General features: G+C 63.6%; 3 protein-coding genes and 1 long non-coding RNA gene across 4 annotated transcripts in view; 1 reads left to right on the top strand and 3 right to left on the bottom strand.

Annotated features, from left to right (window-relative positions):
* Positions 1-129: 129 nt before the first annotated feature.
* TAF10 (TATA-box binding protein associated factor 10) lies at positions 130-2,055 on the bottom strand. Its single transcript, XM_083884984.1, has 5 exons — positions 1,862-2,055; positions 1,520-1,671; positions 1,297-1,361; positions 1,081-1,195; positions 130-623 (listed from the first exon to the last, which is right to left on the bottom strand). The coding sequence occupies exons 1-5, from the start codon at positions 2,040-2,042 to the stop codon at positions 534-536; spliced, it is 603 nt and encodes a 200-aa protein (XP_083741110.1). The 5' UTR covers positions 2,043-2,055; the 3' UTR covers positions 130-533.
* Positions 2,056-2,262: 207 nt separating this feature from the next.
* On the bottom strand, positions 2,263-8,003 carry TPP1 (tripeptidyl peptidase 1). Its single transcript, XM_083884983.1, has 13 exons — positions 7,984-8,003; positions 7,422-7,517; positions 7,179-7,318; positions 6,956-7,106; positions 6,561-6,682; positions 6,095-6,279; positions 5,685-5,883; positions 4,284-4,472; positions 4,122-4,194; positions 3,736-3,856; positions 3,487-3,645; positions 3,279-3,416; positions 2,263-2,582 (listed from the first exon to the last, which is right to left on the bottom strand). The coding sequence occupies exons 1-13, from the start codon at positions 7,992-7,994 to the stop codon at positions 2,442-2,444; spliced, it is 1,725 nt and encodes a 574-aa protein (XP_083741109.1). The 5' UTR covers positions 7,995-8,003; the 3' UTR covers positions 2,263-2,441.
* A 146-nt stretch (positions 8,004-8,149) lies between these two features.
* Positions 8,150-8,790, top strand: LOC310906346. Its single transcript, XR_014589390.1, has 2 exons — positions 8,150-8,277; positions 8,315-8,790. It is a non-coding gene; the product is annotated as an uncharacterized lncRNA (long non-coding RNA).
* Positions 8,791-10,951: 2,161 nt separating this feature from the next.
* Positions 10,952-19,964, bottom strand: part of DCHS1 (dachsous cadherin-related 1) — a 42,739-nt gene continuing 33,726 nt past the window's right edge. The window contains exons 16-21 of the mRNA XM_083884642.1: positions 18,733-18,944; positions 18,437-18,591; positions 17,141-17,271; positions 16,391-16,677; positions 15,681-15,819; positions 10,952-15,458 (exon numbers count right to left, since the gene is read on the bottom strand). Of these exons, the coding sequence (XP_083740768.1) occupies positions 12,844-15,458; positions 15,681-15,819; positions 16,391-16,677; positions 17,141-17,271; positions 18,437-18,591; positions 18,733-18,944 (3,539 nt within the window). The 3' untranslated portion in view covers positions 10,952-12,843. The remainder of the gene's footprint in view (positions 15,459-15,680; positions 15,820-16,390; positions 16,678-17,140; positions 17,272-18,436; positions 18,592-18,732; positions 18,945-19,964) is intronic.

The following is a 19,964-nucleotide window of genomic DNA, read 5'->3' as shown; positions in this document are numbered from 1 at the left end:
GAAAGGGGGGGAATTGGCTAGGGAGGCTGGAGTGACGGGGGGTCTGGGACTCACAGGAGATGTCTAAGACTGAGGGTGGGGTTGGATTGATATGGGGCTGCCTTGGAGCCCACAGAGCCCTGATCACACTTCACCACCCACAGTAACCCTCTGATACCCAGCAAAGGTAAATGGGCACAGGGTCTCCTCGGGAGGTGCCTGGTGCAGGAGGGCTGGGCTCGGGGTTCTGTCCCTGGCTCCAGTTGTAGTGCTGCCTGTGCAGCCCCCAGGGTATTCCCTGGGGGAGACAAGAGGCAGTTTAGGGAAGGAGAAGAAAGAGTGCTGGATAGTTCCTGTCTCCCTAACTCCACTCTACTCCAGCAGTCGAGAGCACTGAGCCCCCTGTGCTTGGCAGAGCGGGGTGAGCGTGTGGAGAACCCGGGCCAGAATTTGTGGACGCAGGCACAGGAGCAAGGCTGCCTTCCCACAAAACCCTACCAGGTGTTTAATGGCACCGACACGGCCCCTACAACCTGCCCGAGCTCCCCCGTGCTCTATGTGAAGTAATGAGGCTTCTTCACGTTGATGCCGTACTCGGCCAGCGCCGGCGTCAGGTCCTCCATGGTCAGCGTGTACTTCTTGTCCTGGGGGACACGGGGCAGGGCAGGTGGTCACAGCAGGGACAGCCCGGGGCTGTGAGACCCCTCAGGGTGCAAGGGCAGCTGTGTGCCATTCCCAGAGGAGCTCCTGGGCAGCATTAGGGCATTCCCAGCTCCCCACATTCTATTGTTCTGTGCCCTCAGACATCCTCAGACACCCAGCACCAAATCCCATTGGCCTTGTGGAGCCCCTGAACTCCAGATACGGTCCCCAGGATCCCCCACTCCAGCTCCTCCCCAAGCCCAGAGCTGCAGCCACACCAAAGTGTGTCCACAAGCTCACTGCCCCCCTTTGTGTCCCCAGCAGTCCCTCCCTGCCGGCAGGAACCCACCACAAGCCCAGCAGGTTTGGGGATTTCTACACCCCACGTTCCTGCACTCCGTGGCTGCAGACTCAGCCCCATCCCCGAGGAGGGTTCCCCGGTCCCCTCAGTGCCCTCACCTTGCTCTTGCTGCGGGAGCTGCCCGAGGCCGTGCCCTTCATTTTGCAGTGCTGCAGCGCATCGTTGGCGATGTCTGAGATGAACTTCTGTGCCGCCAGCGAGATCAGGCGGATTCTGCGGGGCAGGGACCGTGTCGGCGAGGCACTGGGTCCACGGGACCCTCCGCCGGACCCCCAGGGGGTTCCTGCGCCTCTCCCCGCCCTGCGGTCACTCACATTCGGGGGTCCGAGGCCTCGAACCCTGCCCGGTTCAGGTAATACCCTGTCACGGCGTCCGGGATCTGGGGAGGGAAGAGTTGGAACAGCTCCACGGCCCCGTGGGAGCGTTCCCGCATCCCGTATCCCGCGGCACAGGAGCCGCCCCGTTATCCCACTACCGGGGCCCTTCCCCGTGCCCCGGCCCGTCCCGTCCCGCGGGAGCCGCGCGGTGTGCCGGTACCGTGGGCGTGTAGTCCTCCAGCTGCATGAGGAAGTCCACGAGCGGCGTGGTGGACACCACGGGCTTCACGTCGCCGTTGGCCGCGGGCGGCACGTACACGCCGTTGGACATGGCCCCGTCCGGGGGGGCGGCCACGGCGGCGGACACCGGCACTGCGGGGCGGCACCGTCAGTCCCGGGACCCTGCACGCCCCGCCGGCACCGGGAACGCGGGACAGCGCGCCCAGCAGGGCCCCGGGGCACCCGCGGTCACCGGACGCCACTCCCCAGCCGGAGCGGCTCAGGGATCCCGCGGGAGGCCCGTGCGCGGGGCCCGGCCCCGCCGCCCCCCATCCCGACTCACCGGGTCCCCTCCCGCCGGCCGCACAGCCCTCGGTGGCCCGCGCCGCGCCGCCCCCCGCAGCCGGCGCCGCCCCGGGCCCGGCGCTGCCCGCGGCGGCCGGGCTGGGCTTGCTGCCCTCGGCGGGGCCTGGCGGAGCCGCCGCGGCGGCGGGCGCGGGGTCGGGATCGGCGCTGCCGCTCATGGCCCCGGCACCAGCCTCCGCTCCGCGCCTGCGCGCGCCGAGCCGCACTATTGGCCCCGTAGCGCCTCCGCCCCGCCCCTGGCACTGGCCCATTGGCCCGGTCGAACCCCCGCCCCGCCCCCGTTGTCCCGCCCGCCAATGCTCATCGGCCCGCGCGCCCCCTGGCGGAGGAGGAGAAACAAACAGGGGCGGTGGGCAGGGCTTGAGTGTTTATTGGCCCCGCCCCCGCCTCCACCCCGCGGTGTCCCGGTGTCCGGTGCCGGTGTCGGTGTCCAGTGCTGGTGTCCGGTCCCGGTGTCTGATCCCGGTGCCGGTGTCCGGTCTGGTGTCCGGTCCCGGTGTCCGGTGCCGGTGTCCGGTGCCGGTGTCCAGTCCCGGTGTCCAGTCCCGGTGTCCCGGTCAGCGCGGCCCCAGCGCCCGCAGCAGGCGCGGGAAGTTGGGGGTGCCCCAGCCGGTGACCGGGTCCCAGGCGGGGGTGGCACAGAAGCCCTGGCCCTGCACGGTGCCGTCCAGGCAGGACAGGTGGCAGCCCTGGATCACCTGCAGGGACCAGCCTCAGCACGGGGCCTCGGGGACCCCTCTCTAGTCCCGGGACAGCGACCTCCGGGGCACAGGAGCCCCACACAGCCCGGGGCACAGGGACCATCCGTGACAGGGATGCCACGGGCACAGGGACCCTCTGCCTGCAGTCCCTGTGAACCACCGTCACCAGCATCCAGGAGACAGGAATCCTGGGGCACAATGGCCTCCAGACACGGGGACCCCCACAATGCCCCTCATGGCACAGGCCACCCCTGCCCAGGGTCCCCTCAGGACACTGGCAATGTGAGACAGCACGCTCAGCTCGACCCTGGGACCTCCACAGTCACTGGAAGCCACTGCCACGGCCACACAAGGGGACCTGCCCCAGAAAACTCACAGGAATCCATTGGGGACACCACTCTCATGTAAAGGCCAAAGGGAACCCTATTCACTGCTCCCATGGGAAGGCCATAGGGACTCTCTCCTACCCCCCCGCCGGATACTGTTGCCCCTGCACTTAGAGGGGTAACAGGATGCTGCTGGCCCTGCCCCAGGACAGCCCCCCTCAGCCCCCAACCCAGCCCTTAGAGCATGCATGGCCTTCCCAGCCCCATGGACAGGCTAACCCCAGGCCTCAGCCCAACTCTTCAGGACACATAAAGTCCCCTCAGCCCCCAGTACAGCCCTCCAGCCCCTGTTCCCTGCCCCACTCACATCATAGAACGCATCCCCATGCCCTTGCTTCTGCAGCTGGTAGAGTGCAGGGTTGAGAAAGCCAAGGGGCGCCAGCCCCCGCTGCAGGCGCCGGTCATTGATCAGTGCCACCATGCCTGCCACCACCGGTGTGGACGCCTGTGTGGGCACGACCCCTCAGCCCAAGACCCCCGCCGTCCCGGAGGGCAGCAGGGGATGAGCTCCTTACCGAAGTCCCTGACACCCAGGGCAGGGGGATGCGGTTTGTCACCACCCAGTAGTTGTCGGAGAGCGCAGCCAGGTCAGGGTACGCGCGGCCGCTGCTGTTGTAGTAGGAGCTGGGGGGCAGCTTCGAGGCTGAACTCAGGAAACTCCCGACAGCAGCAGCCTGGGGACGGCACAGCCCATGGTCATCCCCAAAGTCCATCGCTCTCCCTAACCCTGCAGCCCCCAGCCTGGCAGTGCAGGTGCCCCTCACCTGGTAGTCAGGCATGGGGAAGATGTTGCTGAAGCCACCCCCACTGATGTAATCTGTCACCTCCTCTGTCACCAGGAAGGGGTTCTTGAAGGACGTGCCACCCACAGTGGTGACGTAGGGGCTGGGGAAACAGGGGGACACTGCAGGTGGGCACACACCTGCCCAGGCCTCAGCAGCCACCAACAGTCCCCTCTGCTACCCCAACCTTGCTCCACAAACCAAAAACACCCCAGGAGTTGCAGAGACTGCAGCTCTGGGGTCTGTAAGCATGCTGGTGAGGACCCTCAGATGACCCTCCAGGGGCTCAGACCCCAGTGGGGCCAGGACTGGCAGTGCCCCCTCAGGTCTGTGCTGACCCCTCACCCCCAGCTCCCTCCCTCACCCACCTGGAGGCCGGGAAGCTGGGCCGGAACGTGTGGTTCCCACTGCGCACCCGCCGACACCCGGCACCGTCGTCACCTGCCGACACACCAACAGGTGACAGGTGACCACAGTGTCCCAGCCACCCCTTCCACAGCCCCCCGTGGTGTTTGGTGCTCAGGCCCCACCTGAGGCAAACAGGATGGTGAGGCCGCGGGCCGCCGCCTTCATGAACTCGGTGTTGACGCGCTCCATGTAGGCGTAGGACAGGCTGTCCTCGTCGTCCCCGTAGCTCACCGAGTGCACCCAGGGCACCGATGACATGTTGCTGAGCAGCAGCAGCCAGGCCAGGAAGGGCTCCTGGCTCTCGTGGCGCCCTGCAAGGACATCAGGGAAGGGACATGAGGGATAGCTCCTCCAACAGCAGGGACAGGGAACAGAGCGAGGAGTCCTGCCCCATCATCACCAGCACCTGTAATACAGCCCCAGGTGCTCCTTCCCGTAGGCCGTGGAGTCACAGCACATCCAGCCTGGGGCTCCTCACACTACATGGCACCAAGCTTCAGCTCAGCCCATGGCGTTGGCAAGAGGGTCCTGTAACCTCTTACCCCAGGACAGGGGGCTGCACTCACACCCCTCTCCAAGACTCTGCCCTGGGCTGGAGCCACGTGGGCACCTGTAGACCCAGCGGGGCCTGAGCTTCTCCTCTGACAACAGGGCCTGCAGGGGAGTGCATGCACCACCTCCACACATTCTGCCCGTACCTGTCCAGGTCTCTCCCTGCCCTCCAGCCCTCTCCAGTGGGAGGGGAGCACAGCCTCAGCCACCCCCGCTCACTCTCAGTTGCCCATGTCACTGTCCCTGCATCACTCCCACACAATAACTGTGTGGGGGTGGAGGGAAGGGCAGCACTGGGCTGCTGTCACTGTCACCATCAGGGACTGGGCCACTGTCCCTGTGGCACTCACCTGCTCAGCCAGTTCCCAATCTGGGACAGGGACACTGCCCCCAGCACTGTGCCTTGTTTGTGTTTGTGCAGGCTGTTTGGCAATATGTTTTTCCAAATTCCCTCACTCTCCCTCCTCTGCTCCACTGGGAGACTCGTGGGTGGGAGCTCAGCTCCAGCAAGGCTGGAAACCCCAGGGGAAGAGGGCTGTGCCCTCCTTCATGGGAGCTGAGCAGGGCAGCTGCTCTGCATGGTACCAACAATGAAATCCCTGCCTGAGGATACTCTGGAAGTTGAAAGTTCACACGGTTCAAAGCCACTACACAAACCAGGAGTGATGTCCATAGGAGCTGGGAATATGGTGCCAGCTCTGACTTGGGGAGCACACAGGGTACACTCTCACAGTAGCTGGGAAAGCACCTGGGGCTGTACTACAGCCACTTGTCTGCACAGCCCTGCAAGCTCTCCCCTCACTCCTCCAGCACTTCCCTCTCCTGTCCACCCCCTCCCCTCACATCTCCAAGTGTTCCCTTCCCTGCTCCGGGCACTCTCCTCACCCCTCCAGGCACTCCCCTCCTCGCTCTGGGTGCTCCCCTTTCCCCTCCAGGTGTTCCCCCTGCCCCTCGGGGCTCTTTCTCAGTACCTGCATTGCTGAAGACCCAGGTGGAGACGTTGGCGCCGGTGCTCATGATGTACTCCACGTCCAGGCTGGCCTCCAGCCCGGCTTTGCCGTGGCCCTGGCGCCCCACCACCTTGTCCACCTGCGTGCGGTGGGCAAAGCCGCTGCCAAAGATCTGCATGAACTCAGCCACATCAGCTTGGTGGAAGTACTGCTCGAGAAACTGTGGGACACAGAGGGACAGGCTGTCTTCTCTTGAATAAACAAGGTTAACATTTCAATCCTAACCTAGAAAATTGCCCAGCACAGCTCTGTGCTACACCAGGTACCCCCAGCAGCCACCGAGGGACACCCAGCTGTCCCAAGATCCCCAGAAGAGCACCAATCCCTGGGACTGCCATGGCACACAGGTCTCAGGCCGGGGCAGTGGTTACCTGTGCACAGGCCTGGCTGTTGTTGGGCTGGAGCCCCACGTCCCCCCCTGTCATGTTGTATCTCTGGCGCAGGACGGCCGGTGTCACGCCCAGGTGGAACGACGCTCTTGGCACCTGTGGGGCCTTCCTGGCCCCGGCTCTGCTGACTGCCTTGCGCTCCGCGGGGAACCGGTGCATCCCACCCACTGCAGCAGAGCCCAGTGGGATGGGAGAAGCCGTCAGGGCACAGAGCCCTTGGGCTCTCCATCACCAACCCAGGTCTACACGGGCAGGCAACAGCAGGGCTTGGAGAGCCCAGCCCTGCAGCCTTCCCACACCTGAGCCACGGCCTCAGCCGGGCAGCCCCTGCACTTTTTGTGGGATGGTCACTGGATCCCATGTAACGCATCTGCAGGAGGGAGGTTTATCCCCCCAGAAGTAGTTGCACCTGAGCTCTGCAGCCTCATCTCCCCCAGGAGGGACGTACCGAAGTCCAGGTGCTCCGCAAGCTCTGCAGGGACAGTGTAGGGCAGGGGGGACCGCACCAGGCTGCGCTGGCCCTGCACGTACCGGTGAAACTCGGCCCCAGGGAGCAAACGCTCGGCTGTGCTGCAACACAGGGACAGCCACTGTGGGGTGAGACAGCACTAGGGCACAGGGACAGCCACTGTGGGGTGAGACAGCACTAGGGCACAGGGACAGCCACTGTGGGGTGAGACAGCACTAGGGCACAGGGACAGCCAGCACAGAGACAGGGCAGGGCTGGGAGAGCAGGACTGGTCTAGACACAGGAACAAGCCACCACAGGATGGGACAGGAGTGAGAAACAGGGACAGCCACCAGACAGGGCCACCAGAGCCGGTTCCAGCCCTTAGGGCTCACCTTGCAGGCAGGTAACACTCCAGAAAGTCAAGGGTGGTGACACTCCGGCACTCCTCTACACCATGGCCTTGCAGCCACTTCAGAACCGTCATCAGTGTGGTGGGGGAAGGCTGGACCAAGTCCCTCACCTGCTCCAGGGACAGGTACTGCCCTGGGAGGCACAGAGGGGTCAGATCCCCGCACAGGCCCCGGGGGTGGGGGGCTTTAGGGACGCGGCTGTTACCGTATTGCGGGGACTGGGGGTCCGAGACAGCCTGGACGAGGCGGGCGAGGCGGGCGGTGCCGCGCTGCCGCAGGGCGAAGGTCAGCTGCACCGGGTGCCCGGGCTCCAGGCGGCCAGCATGGGCCCAGCCGGGGGGCACGCTGCGGGAAGGGCGGTCAGCGGGGCCGGCACCGGTACCCAGCCCAGCCCAGCCCAGCCCAGCCCAGCCCAGCCCGGCCCGGCCCGGCCCGGCCCCGCACCTACCGGAACGGCTGGTCCCGCTCCAGCTGCAGCGCCAGCCCCGGGGCGCAGCTCCAGGCGGCCGCACAGAGCACCAGCACGGCGGGGATCCCCCGACACCTGCAATGGGCCCAGGGGAGCACCGGCACCGGCACGGCCCGGAGGAGCCGGGACTGACCGGGGACTGACCCCCGAGCCCCCGTCCCCGGGAGCGCCGCCGGAACGGGAGAACCACCCTGACCGCCCCCTATCCCGGGTCTGGGGAGCCCCGCCTGAATCCCCCGAGTCTCGTCACCGGGGAGCCCGTCTGCCACCGAGAACCCCGCCTGAACCTCAGGTCCCCGGTGCCACCACCGCCTGGGAGCCCCATGGAACACCCTGAGCCCCGGTCACCGGGGAGCACCGCGGGACCCTGCGGTCCCCAACGCCCCCGGGGCCGGAAAGCACCGCCTCTCCCCTCCCGGAGAGTGTCCCGGTGTCCCTGTCCCCCCGTGTCCCGGTCCCCCCGTGTCCCGGTCCCCCCCGTGTCCCGGTCCCCCCCGTGTCTGGTCCCCCCGTGTCCCGGTCCCCGCTCCGTGCCCGTTACCCGCGCGCCATGGCCCCGCGCCGCCGGGTCACGTGTGTGGGCGCGTGACTCCCGCCACGTGGGGACACCAAAACAGCGGTCACGTGACCCCCAGTCACGGGGTGGGCGGGGCCGGGGCGGAGGGGCGGGGCCTGAGCTCGGGGACACGGCCCGGCCCAGCCCGGCCCAGGAGCGGGCCCGGAGCTCGGGACACGGAGCTCGGGACACGGCCCAGCCCGGCGGAGAGGCCCAGGGTTCGGCCCCAGCCCGGCGGAGGGGCCCGGAGCTCGGGGCGCGGCCCAGCCCGGCGGAGGGGCCCGGAGTTCGGGGCACGGCCCAGCCCGGCGGAGAGGCGGGCTCCGGGCACGGTTCCAGCGGGGAGTCCCCGCTCGCCGGCGGCCCGAGGAGGCGGCTCAGACACGGCACTGGCCGCCCCCATCCCCTCCCCTCTCTCGGGCGTCTCCCGGCGCGGTGCGGACACGTTCCCAGGGGTTCGGCCCAGGGCCCGTGTCGGGCTCCCGGGGGTCAGGGCTCTGTGCAGGGCTGGGGGTCCTGGGCTGGGGGCAGGACAGGGGTCCGTGCTGGCTGGCGGTCCCAGGCTGCTGGGGCAGGAGGCAGAGGCCCCTGTAAGGCCTGGTCGGCTCCCATGCAGGAGTAGCACAGAAGGTGCACAAAAGGTAACAACCACTAACGAGCATCAACTCCAGACATCACTCCTTGCATAGGAACCCAAATACTAAGAGCTGAGCAACTTGGGACCAATGATTATTGAACCAGTGAATTTCTGTGTGTTTTTACTGTATAAAATATGTGAAAAATCTAGTAAAATTCACGTGTCACGGAATGATTTTCTCTGCATAGGTCAGGACATGTGTGAATGAAACGATTTCTGTTGCATATCCTGGCCGGAAAAGTAATGCATTGACTCTCTAACACTAAAATGTTGTTGGAGAGTTTTTTTTTTTGTTTTTCCTGCAGTTTCGGTGACAAGCACACATTCCACAGCTCCAGCAGTTCCCAGCTGTTTTTCTGCTTCTGCAGAGCGGGGTGCAGGCCAGGAAGAGACAGGCAATAGGAAAACCACCTGCCTGGCCCTGGCTGCCGCATCCCCCGCCACTGGAGCCACGCCAGAGGTGTCTGTTCCTGCTGCCCCAGCCCCACCAGCTGCCCCGGCCTGGCAGCCCTGGCCTCCTCCTGGCCACAGAGAGGGGAACCAGCCACCCCGGCCCTAAGCAGGGGCTGGGGTGCTGTCCAGGCTGCATGCCTCATGTCCAGTTTGGGATGGACTCTTTAAGTGGGATGGGATTTGCAGGGGATGATTGGCTGGGTCTGTCTGGACAGCTGGGATTAAGGTGGCCGGACGGAGCTAATCGTGTTAAGAGCATCTGCTGCTGGTCTGGTGCCTGCAGGTCAGGGAGCCCTGGTGTCTCCTGGCTGGAGCCCCGCTCGCCCAGGCATGTCTGCATGCTGCTCCTGCAGACAGGGTGAAGCAAGGCCCTGCTGTGGGCAGTTGGGTCTTCCTGAGGCCAGGAACACCAGGGAGGACAGTGGCACTGAGGGCAGCCTGCTGGTCCCACTGTGCCCCAGCAGGGAGATGGAAGGGGTCAGGTTGGGGGATGAAGGAGCAGAGGAACACCAGGAACACCATCAGGGAGGGGTGGCCCTTTTGCCCTCTCTGCCCTGGCTCTGCTGGCTTACACTTACACGTACCCCTGCAGTGTGAGGAGCCCAGTCAGAGCAGGGGGACAGGAGCTGCTCCTCTGGTCCTGGAGTGCTGCCAGCAGGGCTGGGCGTGCCTTGAAGGGCTGTGCAGAATACCCTGGGGCTGTGCAGGACTCGCTGTTGGGTGTTGGAATCTGAGAGCTGAGGACAGGGAGTAAACAGGTTGGTTTGGGAAGCAGCAAAAAAGGGTAAAGCAGGGAAGGCAGGATGGAAATGGCTGATCACATGTAGGTGGCTGATGGTCACTGCGTGGGTCTGGCCACATCCAACACCTGACAGCTGCACAGCCACTCCTGGTTCTCAAACTCTGTTTCTGTGTGTGCTGGTGGCTGTGATGAGGCTGTGGCTTGGGAAACTTGGACGTCCAGGTATCCTCAGTGGGGATCCGGGGAATGTGAGGTACCTGCTGGACAGATGGCGTGTCCAGGTGTGGCTGCTGCAGCTCTGGGTCCCTGCACAGCCCTGCTCACAGCCCTCACCAGAGCGAGGGTGGCGGGATGGGATGGGGTTGCCTGTGGCATGTGGGACCAGCTGTGTGCACATGTGGAGACACGTCTTCCACAGCTGTGTTTGCATGTATCCCTCTATGGGAACATACTCAGGCTCACTGAGGGACAGCCCCAGGGCCACGGTCCTGCTGCAGCTTCACTGGCCTCTCAGGAAAAGGACTTGGCAGGATGCAGCCATGGATGTGGGTGCCAGAGTCTGGCCAGGCCCACGTGAGCCCTCCATGGTGCAGGTCCACCATCAGTCCCATGGGAACATGGTGCCAGCCTGGCATGAGCCCACAGCAGCAGGGATGGGTCTGTGTCTGTACAAACGTGTGGTTTATTAAGGCATTTTTTGAGACGTTGGCACTTGGGTTCAGGCTGCACCAGGTGGCCCCTGCGCGGCCGAGGGCAGCGCTGGCACCTGCAGCTCCACGAGACACAATACAAAAGGTACAAACGAGTAAAAACAGGAATTGTAGTACAATGTGTAAAAATAAATAACTGGGGGCTCAGTGACCCCAGCCCAAAGCAGGGTGCAGGTGTCTGACCCTTCCTGTGCTGTGCAGGGTGACCCATCTGTGTCCCCATCCCAGAGGTGCGGTGGAGCTGGGCTGTGTGGGCAGCCCGGGGCAGCACAGGGCCAGGGGGCATGAGGTACCCCAGCATGGGACTGGGGGGCACTGGGTCCCCTGGAGTGCCCCCACAGGGCCTGGGGAGAACAATGTGTCCCCACAGTGCCTGTGAGCAGGACAAACAGGGGATGAGGGTGCCCACCCCCAGAGCCTCTGTGGGCTGTCCCTGTGCCAAGGCAGAACTGTCCCCCCCTCCCAGGGCACATCAGGCCCCTGTGGGTCCCCAGCAGAGTGAGCATGGCCCTGTACCCCCTTGGTGCCCCTGTCACAGATCCCTGTCCCCTGTCACCGCCCCGTGCCCAGAACAGCACCTGGGATCCACTGGCATGAGCTGAGACCCCACAGCACAAGAGGGATGAGGGGCTGACTATGACAGATGGAGCTGCAGCCACAGATGGTTCTTCATGGGAAATGGGGGAGACGGGCAGAAGTGATGCATTTGTCTGCTGTGACAACACCTTTGGGGCTGGGGCTGCAGCCACACCGCAGATGTGCTGGGTCTGGAGAAAGTGTGATAGGAAGGAGCTTCCCCCTGGCTCTGCTCAGGCATGGGATGTCCTCCCTGATCCCCAAACACACTCATGACCAGACGGGGCATTCAGGGCTGCTGTGTGCAGCTCCCCATGTGGTTCCAGCCCTCGCTCTGCACCTATGGCCATGTGGGAATCACAGCCTCTGGAGCACCAGGGCTACAGTGGCAGAACCCAGGCCACACTCCCAGGGCCTGTGATGCACGGCTGCTCCCTGTGAGCAGCTGCAGGCTCAGGAGGAGCTCTGGTGGGGGCTAAGCGTGGTGTGAGTGTGATGCTGCCTGTGTGACTGGCTGTGCACAGTGCAGGAGGAGATGGGGACCGGCCCCATTGCAGGGGCTCTGTCCGGGCTCACAACATGCATAATGGGGGTGCAGAGCAGCCCTGCACAGGGGGCTGGAGCCGAGGCAGGGGGTTCTGGCACCTTGACCATGTTCTGGAGGTGGCCCAGATGGTCCTGGGGAGCAGTCATGCAACAGGGCCCCAGGGAAGGCCAGATCCCCACTGTGGCTGTAGGAGAACATGCTGGGCAATGTGGCTTTTTGGGGTACCACCTCAAAAACTCGCCTGGGCCTGAGGTGGATGTGGGTCACAGCAGCCATCACCACTGCTGCTGAGGCTGGGCTGTCCCTGTCAGCAATTACACAGCTCTGCCAGCCCCACTGTGCTGCCTGTGTCTGGGCACTGTCCCTGCCTGGGACCCCTGCCCAGAGAGGTACCTGGTCCCAGGAATGGGGTTCCCATGCTGAGCATGGCAGGCACCTCCCTCCCAGGACCAGAGGAACCATCCTGAAGCTCTGGGCAGGAGATTCCCTGGATGTGTCACCCACAGCAGTGGGTTGTAAAAGGGCTGGAGAGACCTCAAAGGCTCTCCCGTCCCCACCCAGCCACGGACAGACAGCAAGATGTGGGCATTGCTGCCTTCTGCTGCTGCCAGCCCGGTGAGTGTCCCCTCCCGGCCAGGGGACAGGCTCATTCCCTGCAGGCAGCATCTGTGCCCGGGGGCATTGTGCCCTGCCATGAGACACCACCCCCAGCCATGGGGCATTGTCCCCCTGCCCTGGGAGCTCCTAGGGTCCCTAGGGAAGGCTCAGGGTCCTCCTGCACCCAGGCTGCTGCATGGCCCTCAGGGCTGGGTAGGGCAGGGTCTGGGCCTGCAGCCCCTGGCCCAGCACCCCTCAGCTCCCAGCCACTCCTGGAGCACCAAGTACCGTGAAGCACCATCCTGCCCAGCACCAATCTGAGCCACCGCGAGCAGCACATGGACCATCACCCCGGGGTGCCAGCACTGGGGTCAGCAGTCCATAGGGCACCAGCCAGCACAGGGTCTGCCAGGCTGTGGGGAGGGACAGGGGCCACAGCCCTCAAGGGCACCCGCAGTCCCCGGGGGCCCAGGCCAGGCACAGAGCTGGGAGCAGGACGAGCACCCATTTTAGCAGCCCTGGGCTGGGCCCCGCTCCAGCCCCATGGCTGTGGGCTGGGGCAGAGGAGTCCAGGGGCCTGGCTCTAAATCCTGAGCTCGGCCTCCTCGGGGGGCTCCAGCGAGTGCTCAGCGCTGATGGTGGAGGTGGATGGCCCCTGGGAGATGCCGAAGGGCGAGACCACAGGGGAGCGGGCGGCCAGCGGGGACAGCGATGGGGAGAAGCTGGGTGACATGGCAGAGGACGAAATGGAACCCTCGTGGCTGATGGGCGAGCGGCGCAGGGAGGATGGGTGCGGGAAGGTCCTGCCTGGCGGTGGCTTGGGGGGCACAGACTTGGCACCTGGATGGGCCACCGAGGTGATGAGGGGCGGGGGGTCGATGCGGGGCTTGGGCTCTGCCTTGGGTTTGGCTGGGAAGGGCTTGCGCAGGGAACTCTCATCCTTGAGGCGGGCGATCTCCGTGAAGACACTGGCCAGTGGCTGGAACTGGGGACACCAGTTCAGCAGGTAATCCCAGTTGTAGCTGCCGCGGAGCTCCTCATCGCTGGCCACAATGGCGGTGAGCGAGCCCTCCACGGAAGGCTTGCCATCCTCTGGGAAGGTGTAGTCCTGGGGCTGTGAGGAGACGCTGAGGCCGCAGCGGACACCCAGGAAGGCGCTGCCTCCCCCATCCTCACGGTACAGCTGCAGGGGTGGCCCTGGCAGCAGCAGCCCAGAGCCCTTCTTGCTCTTGAACCACTGGGAGCTCTCCAACGCAGCTGGCTCACAAGAGATGTCAGAGAGCTGGTCGGCATCCTGCTGGATGCCAGAGTCAGGGCCGCGGGCAGCGATGTGCTCCTGCATGGAGGACGTGATGCTGGCCACGCGTGGGTACTCATTGATCATCCGTATCTCATCGTCCTCAGCGGCTTCAGCAGAGCCACGGCCGCTGGAATGTGAGGGATCCAGTGAGCCGCCCCGCGTGTAGGGCCCCGCCGGCTCCGTCCCGTACCCGGGCAGTGCCTGGTGGTAGATGTGCTCAGCCCCGGGCAGTGCTGGCTCCTCACAGCCCAGCTTCTGCAAGGACCCGCTCTGTGCACGGGCCAGTGCCCCCTCCCCTTCTGCCTTCTTGTGGCCCCGGCGCTGCCGGGAGCGCACCAGAGCCAGCACGATGGCCACGGCAGCCAGCACCACCACGACGCCCAGCGAGGCGGCCACGGCCACCAGCAGCAGGTTGAGGTCGGGTGCCAGGCCAAAGGAGGTATGCGTGACATCAATGGTGATCTGTGCAGAGGCCACACGAGAAGCAGGCAGGGGGCTGCGTGCCTGCACCTCCAGGCTCATCTCCCGTGGCTCCCTCTTGGCACGCCCAGACCCGCCTTGGGGCTGGCTGTCCACACGCAGGTAGATGGAGCCCGTGGTCTGATTGATGGCAAAGTATGGTGAGGGCTTTGCCAGGGTGTACAGCACAACACCATCAGCCCCCTCATCCTCATCCGTGGCCAGCACCCGCCCAATGGTCTGCCCTTTGCGGGCACCCTCAGGCACCTCGAAGTTGAAGGAGGGGCTCAGGAAGATGGGATCATACTCGTCTTCCCCTGTCACCAGCACCCGCACAGTCACAGTGGCCGAGGCATTGCCAGCGTCGGTGGCCCGAACCAGGAGCTGGAAGGCTTTGGCTCGCTCATAGTCAAAGGTGAGGCGGGAGCGCAGCTCCCCAGAGCTCCCATTGACAGCGAAGGCATCCCGGCCGTCCCCCATGGTGGGGTCCCCCACTGCCTGCTCCAGCACCACGTACCGCAGCTCCCCAAAGGCGCCCGTGTCGGCGTCCACAGCACGCAGCGTGGTGACCAGTGTGCCAGGGGGCAGGTTCTCCCGGATGCTGGCGCTCAGCACCTCCACTGGGAAGTATGGCTTGTTGTCGTTGATATCCTTCACCTCAATGGCTATGGGGACCAGCGCAAAGTGCCCACCTGGTGTGTCCGTGGCCCGCACCACCAGTGTGTGCAGCGCCTGGGCCTCCCGATCCAGTGGCTGCGCCAGGCTCAGGGCCCCTGTGCTCTCATGAAGCTGGAACAGCCCGTGCTGGTCACCTGAGCTGATGGTGTAGTGAACGCGGCCACGCGGCCCTGAGTCGGCATCGTGGGCTGCCACCCGCAGCAGCTCCGTGCCCGGCAGCGCGGCCTCGCTCACCGCGGCACGGTACTCGGCCCGGGTGAACACGGGAGGGTTGTCATTGACGTCCTGCACGGTGATGAGCACGGGCACGGTGGCGCTGCGCTGTGGCAGGCCCCGGTCTGAGGCTGCCACCGTCAAGTTGTATACTGGAATGGCCTCGAAGTCCAGGGACTCCACAAGCACCAGGGCTCCCTGCGTGCGGAGCTGTCCCCCGGACCGGGCAACCCGGCTCTCCACCTGGAAGGCGTTGCCGCCATTCCCGCTGACGATGGTGTAGTCAAAGCCAGCGTTCTCCCGGGAGAGGTCGGCGTCACCCGCCTCCAGTGTGAGCACAGTGGTGCCTGGGCGCAGGTCCTCGGGAACACTGGCGTTGTAGCACAGCTCCTGGAAGCGGGGGCTGTGGTCATTAACATCCAGAACCTGGAGTTGCACTGTGGCCCAGGAGGAGAGGCTGGGAGAGCCGTGGTCACGGGCCTCCACCACCAGGTCCAGGGTGGGCTGGCTGGCATTGAACTCCACCTGCCGCGTGGTGAAGAGGGTCCCTGTGGAACACAAAGCCAGGGTCAGCATGGGAACCAGGGGGAGCTGGGAAAGGTATCAGATGGAGGAGCATTCGATGGTCACCCTGCTGTGTCTGCCTCATCAGCCACACCAGAAAGCAACCTTGTGAGGGTTTGAACAGGGCCAGCACAGGGGAACTCCCCTCCACAGGCACCCTTAGATTGACCCATGAGAGAGGCACACAGAACACCAAGCCCACGCACCATTGCTGGGGTCGATGGCAACATCAGGGCTGGGCACAGCCAGATGGAAGGTGATGTCCCCATTGCTCCCCGAGTCGGGGTCGGTCGCGCTCACAGTGAGGATGACACTGCCAGCAGGTGTGTGCTCTGGAAGCAGCACCTGGAAAAGGAGGAAACTCCAGTCAGAATCTGGTTCCCCCCTGCCCAGAGCCCCCAGCATCGCTGGGAGGGGGGTCTGGGGCTGGCCAGGCAGCCAAAGCCAAGGTCATCCAGCCTCTCACTGGCCAGGGAAACCACAGGCAAGGGGTCTGTGCTCCTAGACCCTTCAAGGGCTCCCCAGCCCCTTGCCTGGGCTTCAGCGCTGCAGCACACACTGCCCAAGGCAGCTTTCAACAGGGATCTGCCCAGGTCTCACCACAACATTTGTCTGGGCCGTGGCTCATTTCCCACCTCCACTGGCCTCCCCATTGTGCTCATCCATTTCTGCTGGACCCTCTGCATCCAGCTGTGCCCCTCACAGGGGCTGGTCCCAGGGTCACTTGCCTGGTTTCAACTCCTTCTCTGCCACAGTGACAGCATGAGGAATGCCAGGATGCAGATGTGGGTCAGAAAGTGGGACCAGAAGGGGTTCAGACCCATTTTCTGCTTTGTAAAGGCAGGAAGGCCAGGCAGGAGCTGCAGAAGGCTTGCGTGGGACGGCTCCTGCTGGCTGGCACACCTGGTGCACGTACCTGGTAGAAAACCTGGGTGAAGGTGGGCACATTGTCGTTGACATCCTCCACAAGGACGGTGAGGTTGGCCTCAGTCTCGTGGCGCGTGTCAGAGGCGCGCAGGGTCAGTGTGTAGCGGCTGCGCTGCTCGTGGTCCAGCGGCCCCGTCAGGGCAATGTGGCCCCCATAGCGCAGCACCCCGAAGGTGTCTGCTGCCTCCCCCTCCAGCAGCAGCGTGTAGGAGAGCGCAGGGCCCGAGTCCACGTCGTTCCCAGTCAGCTGGGCTATCTGGGTCCCCAGCAGGGTGTCTGTGAGGAGCAGACATGTGAGTGAGCAGACCCATCCCTGCCCAGCACACCTGGTTCACCTGGTGGGAAACCAGTTCAGTCCAGAGCCTGAGCACCAGGAAGAGGGGAAGATGCCATGGGAGAGGGAGGTGCTGGGGAGAAGCCAAAGGTCTTGGGGCTTGGCAGGACAGGTGGAGTTGGCATGGGCACAGGGCATACTGGCTGAGGACTGTGAGCAGGCAGGGCAGGTGTCTGCAGCCAGAGTCCTGGACATGAGGCAGGGGCCAGGGTTGAACTGGTAATTCAGGTTGCTCCCTCAGGACACAGCAGCAGCACAGGGGTCATGCTGGAGAGCTCAGGGGGCTTCAGCGAGTCAGTGTGACCCAGAGCCTGACAGGGACTGGCCTGGCCTCTCTGGGGGCTCCTCCCCACCCCACGGTGCCCATCGTACCCCAGCCCTGGCCCTCAGTGCTACGGCACTCACTCTCAGGGACACGGATCTCCCAGGGGACCGGGATGGTAGGGCTATTGTCATTGATGTCCATCACCACCACGGTCAGCGTGGCCGAGCCCATGAGCGGTGGTGTTCCTCGGTCCATCGCTGTCACCACCAAGCTGTGGGCAGGCATGAGGGTCAGATGTGTGCCCACACATGTGAGGGAGCATCTCACCCACGTACAGTTCCTGGGACATGCACTGCACACCTGCATTGCCCCTCGGACATGAACTGCAGGTGTGCACGAGGCTGGAGCATGTGCATGTGGTGGGGGAACTGCAGCAGTTCACAGTCTGGGGTGATGGATCTGTGTGGCACATTCTCTGGAGACGTTTAAAAAAAGACCGGATGTGGCACTCAGTGCTGTAGTCCAGTTGACAAGATGGTGATCAGTCACAGGTTGGACTCAATAATTATCTCAGATGTCTTTTCCACCCTCAATGATTCCGTGACTTGGAGAGTACGTGTGGGGCAATGGGTGTGGTACATGGAGAGCGTGGTGGGGCAGGGCGGCAGGTTTTTGCACATCTAAGGCATGTGTTGAAGTCTGGAAGGTGTGTGGGTGCAGGCAGAGCACCTTGAGGGGTACAGGCAAGTGCTGGGGCTCTCTGGCTGCTGGGGTACACTTGGAGCCTTTCTGGAATGGTGAGGGATGTGTGGATGGAAAGAATACCCCAGACCCCCTCACTGGAGAAGACAGCAGAGGAACCCACAGCCATGGGGGCACATGTGGAGGGGGAGAACACAAACTGGAGGACCTCACCTGAGCAAGGTGTGTGGGAAAGGGCAGGAGAAGACTCAGATTCATGGTGGGGTGTTTGCCAGCATTTCACATACATATGGCTACAGTGGATGGACATGTCCAGGGCATGCACACATGGTGAGGGGCCCACGGGGCCTGTCTGGATGCAAGGGGACATCTGGGGGAGCTCAGGCTAGGGCAGGGGTCTGGAGCCATGTGGCAGGACATAAGGGTCCTGTGCTTGGAGGTGTAAGAAACTGAGCAGATGCAGTGTGGATTAAGGAGGCAGGAAGGGGAATGGATGAACTTAGGGCCCTCTCACAATCTCCTCAGCTCTGTAGAGGCCCGACTGAGCTGTGCATGGGCTCATCTTGGCCATCTGGCTCCTGTGTCCTTCACTCCCACTGACCCTCAGCTGTGCTGCTTGTTAGAGCCACTTCACAGCCAGGCTGGGACAGCTCTGGGGGCACCAAGAACAGTGTTCCCCATGTGCTCCACAATTCTGCTCCTGTCCTAGCATCCCCTAGCCTGGCTGCACTCACCGGGTCTGGGACCAGATCTCTCTGTCCAGGATGGCAGCAGTGGTAATGGTGCCAGTCTGAGGGTCAATGTGGTACAAGCCCGGCATTGGCAGGGACTGGTTGATGGCATAAGTCACCTGCCCGTTCGCTCCCTGGTCCAGGTCATCTGCTAACACCTGCAAAGCCACATGAGATTCAGCTGTGGAGCCCCTGAGGCAGGGCTTGTGTGCTGGTGCCAACCCCAGGCCCACGCAGCCCCCATCCTGTAACTCCAGCCAGGCCAGGGCTCAGGTATCTCTTTTTGTGCCCCGCCATACCTGGATGACAGGTGAGTCATAGCTCTGTGACTCCCAGATGAAGGCCACATAGTTCTGCAGCTGGAAGCGGGGTAGGTTGTCGTTCACATCCTGGAGGTTGAGGTTTATGGCCATAAAGCCAAAGGAAGCTGCAGTCTCTGCCTGGATCACCAGGCGCAGCCGGGGGCTGGCCTCAAAGTCCAGGCTGCTGGAGTCCTGCACTGAGATGGCACCTGGGAGGGGGAATGGTGGGGAGGGGGGAGTGATGTATCAGCATGTCCATCCATCCATCCATCCATCCATCCATCCCTCCCTCCATCCATCCTTCCACTCATCCATCCATCCCTCCCTCCATCCGCCCCTCCACTCATCCATCCATCCATCCATCCATCCATCCATCCATCCATCCATCCATCCATCCATCCATCCATCCCTCCAATCATCCATCCATCTATCCATCCATCCATCCATCCATCCATCCATCCATCCATCCACCCATCCATCCATCCATCCACCCATTCTCAGGTGGACAGGACAGACACACTGAGCTCTTCCAAGCCCTCCCCACACTGCCAGCTTCTCATCATTCTCAAGAGCTGCCCTGAGTGGTAACACCCACACCGTGCTGGGGACAGGCAGTTTGTGCTGACATTACAGCATGTGACAGTCCTCCCATCTGGAGACTCCCCTGAAGGTGTGGAGCAGAAGGAGCTGTTTCTGCCATGACATAAACTCATCCAGCTCCAAGCCAGAGACACCTCACTGCAGCTTTTAGTCCAGTCAGAACCTTACAAAGTGTTCTGAGGACAGACACCCACAGCCACCAACCTGAGCCATGGGCAGCAAGGCTGCTGGAGCAGCAAGGTGCTGCTGTCCCACCTGAGAAGGAGGAGAGCAGCCAGCAGGAATTGACAACATTCCTATGGGCACAGAGAGACACCTTCCATTATCCCAGATTGCTCCAAGCCCTGTCCAACCTGGCCTTGGACACTTGCAGGGATGGGGCAGTCACAGTTTCTCTGGGCACCCTGCACCGGAGCCTCACCACCTTCAGAGGGAAGAATGTCTTCCCAGAATTCCATCTAATCCTGCTCTCTGAGGTTTTAGGAAAAGGTCTAATTATGGAGGACCACAATTGCACTGGGAGCATTGCTAACAGCTGCTGGTCAGTGACAGGGCAGTGTCCACATTCCAGTACTAACACCTCTCTAACTAACTAGTGCAGAGTGTAGATGGTGTTTCTGTGCCGTGGG

The sequence above is a fragment of the Zosterops lateralis genome (genome assembly GCF_965231275.1).
Source record: "Zosterops lateralis genome assembly, chromosome: 2".
Classification (NCBI taxonomy): Eukaryota; Metazoa; Chordata; class Aves; order Passeriformes; family Zosteropidae; genus Zosterops; species Zosterops lateralis.
The sequence above is the reverse complement of the archived record's forward strand: the minus strand, read 5'-3'. Positions and strand labels throughout refer to the sequence as shown.

What these genes read in the sequence shown, in the direction of transcription:
- TAF10 (XM_083884984.1), bottom strand. Translation starts at nt 2,042, where the DNA reads ATGAGCGGCAGCGCCGATCCCGACCCCGCGCCCGCCGCCGCGGCGGCT. An exon ending in TGGAGGACTACACGCCCACG is followed by an intron (nt 1,362 to 1,519) that starts GTACCGGCACAC and finishes TTCCCTCCCCAG; the next exon opens with ATCCCGGACGCCGTGACAGG. An exon ending in GAGGCCTCGGACCCCCGAAT is followed by an intron (nt 1,196 to 1,296) that starts GTGAGTGACCGC and finishes CCTGCCCCGCAG; the next exon opens with AATCCGCCTGATCTCGCTGG.
- TPP1 (XM_083884983.1), bottom strand. An exon ending in ACAGCCAGGCCTGTGCACAG is followed by an intron (nt 5,884 to 6,094) that starts GTAACCACTGCC and finishes TGTGTCCCACAG; the next exon opens with TTTCTCGAGCAGTACTTCCA. An exon ending in TCCCCATGCCTGACTACCAG is followed by an intron (nt 3,646 to 3,735) that starts GTGAGGGGCACC and finishes TGCCGTCCCCAG; the next exon opens with GCTGCTGCTGTCGGGAGTTT.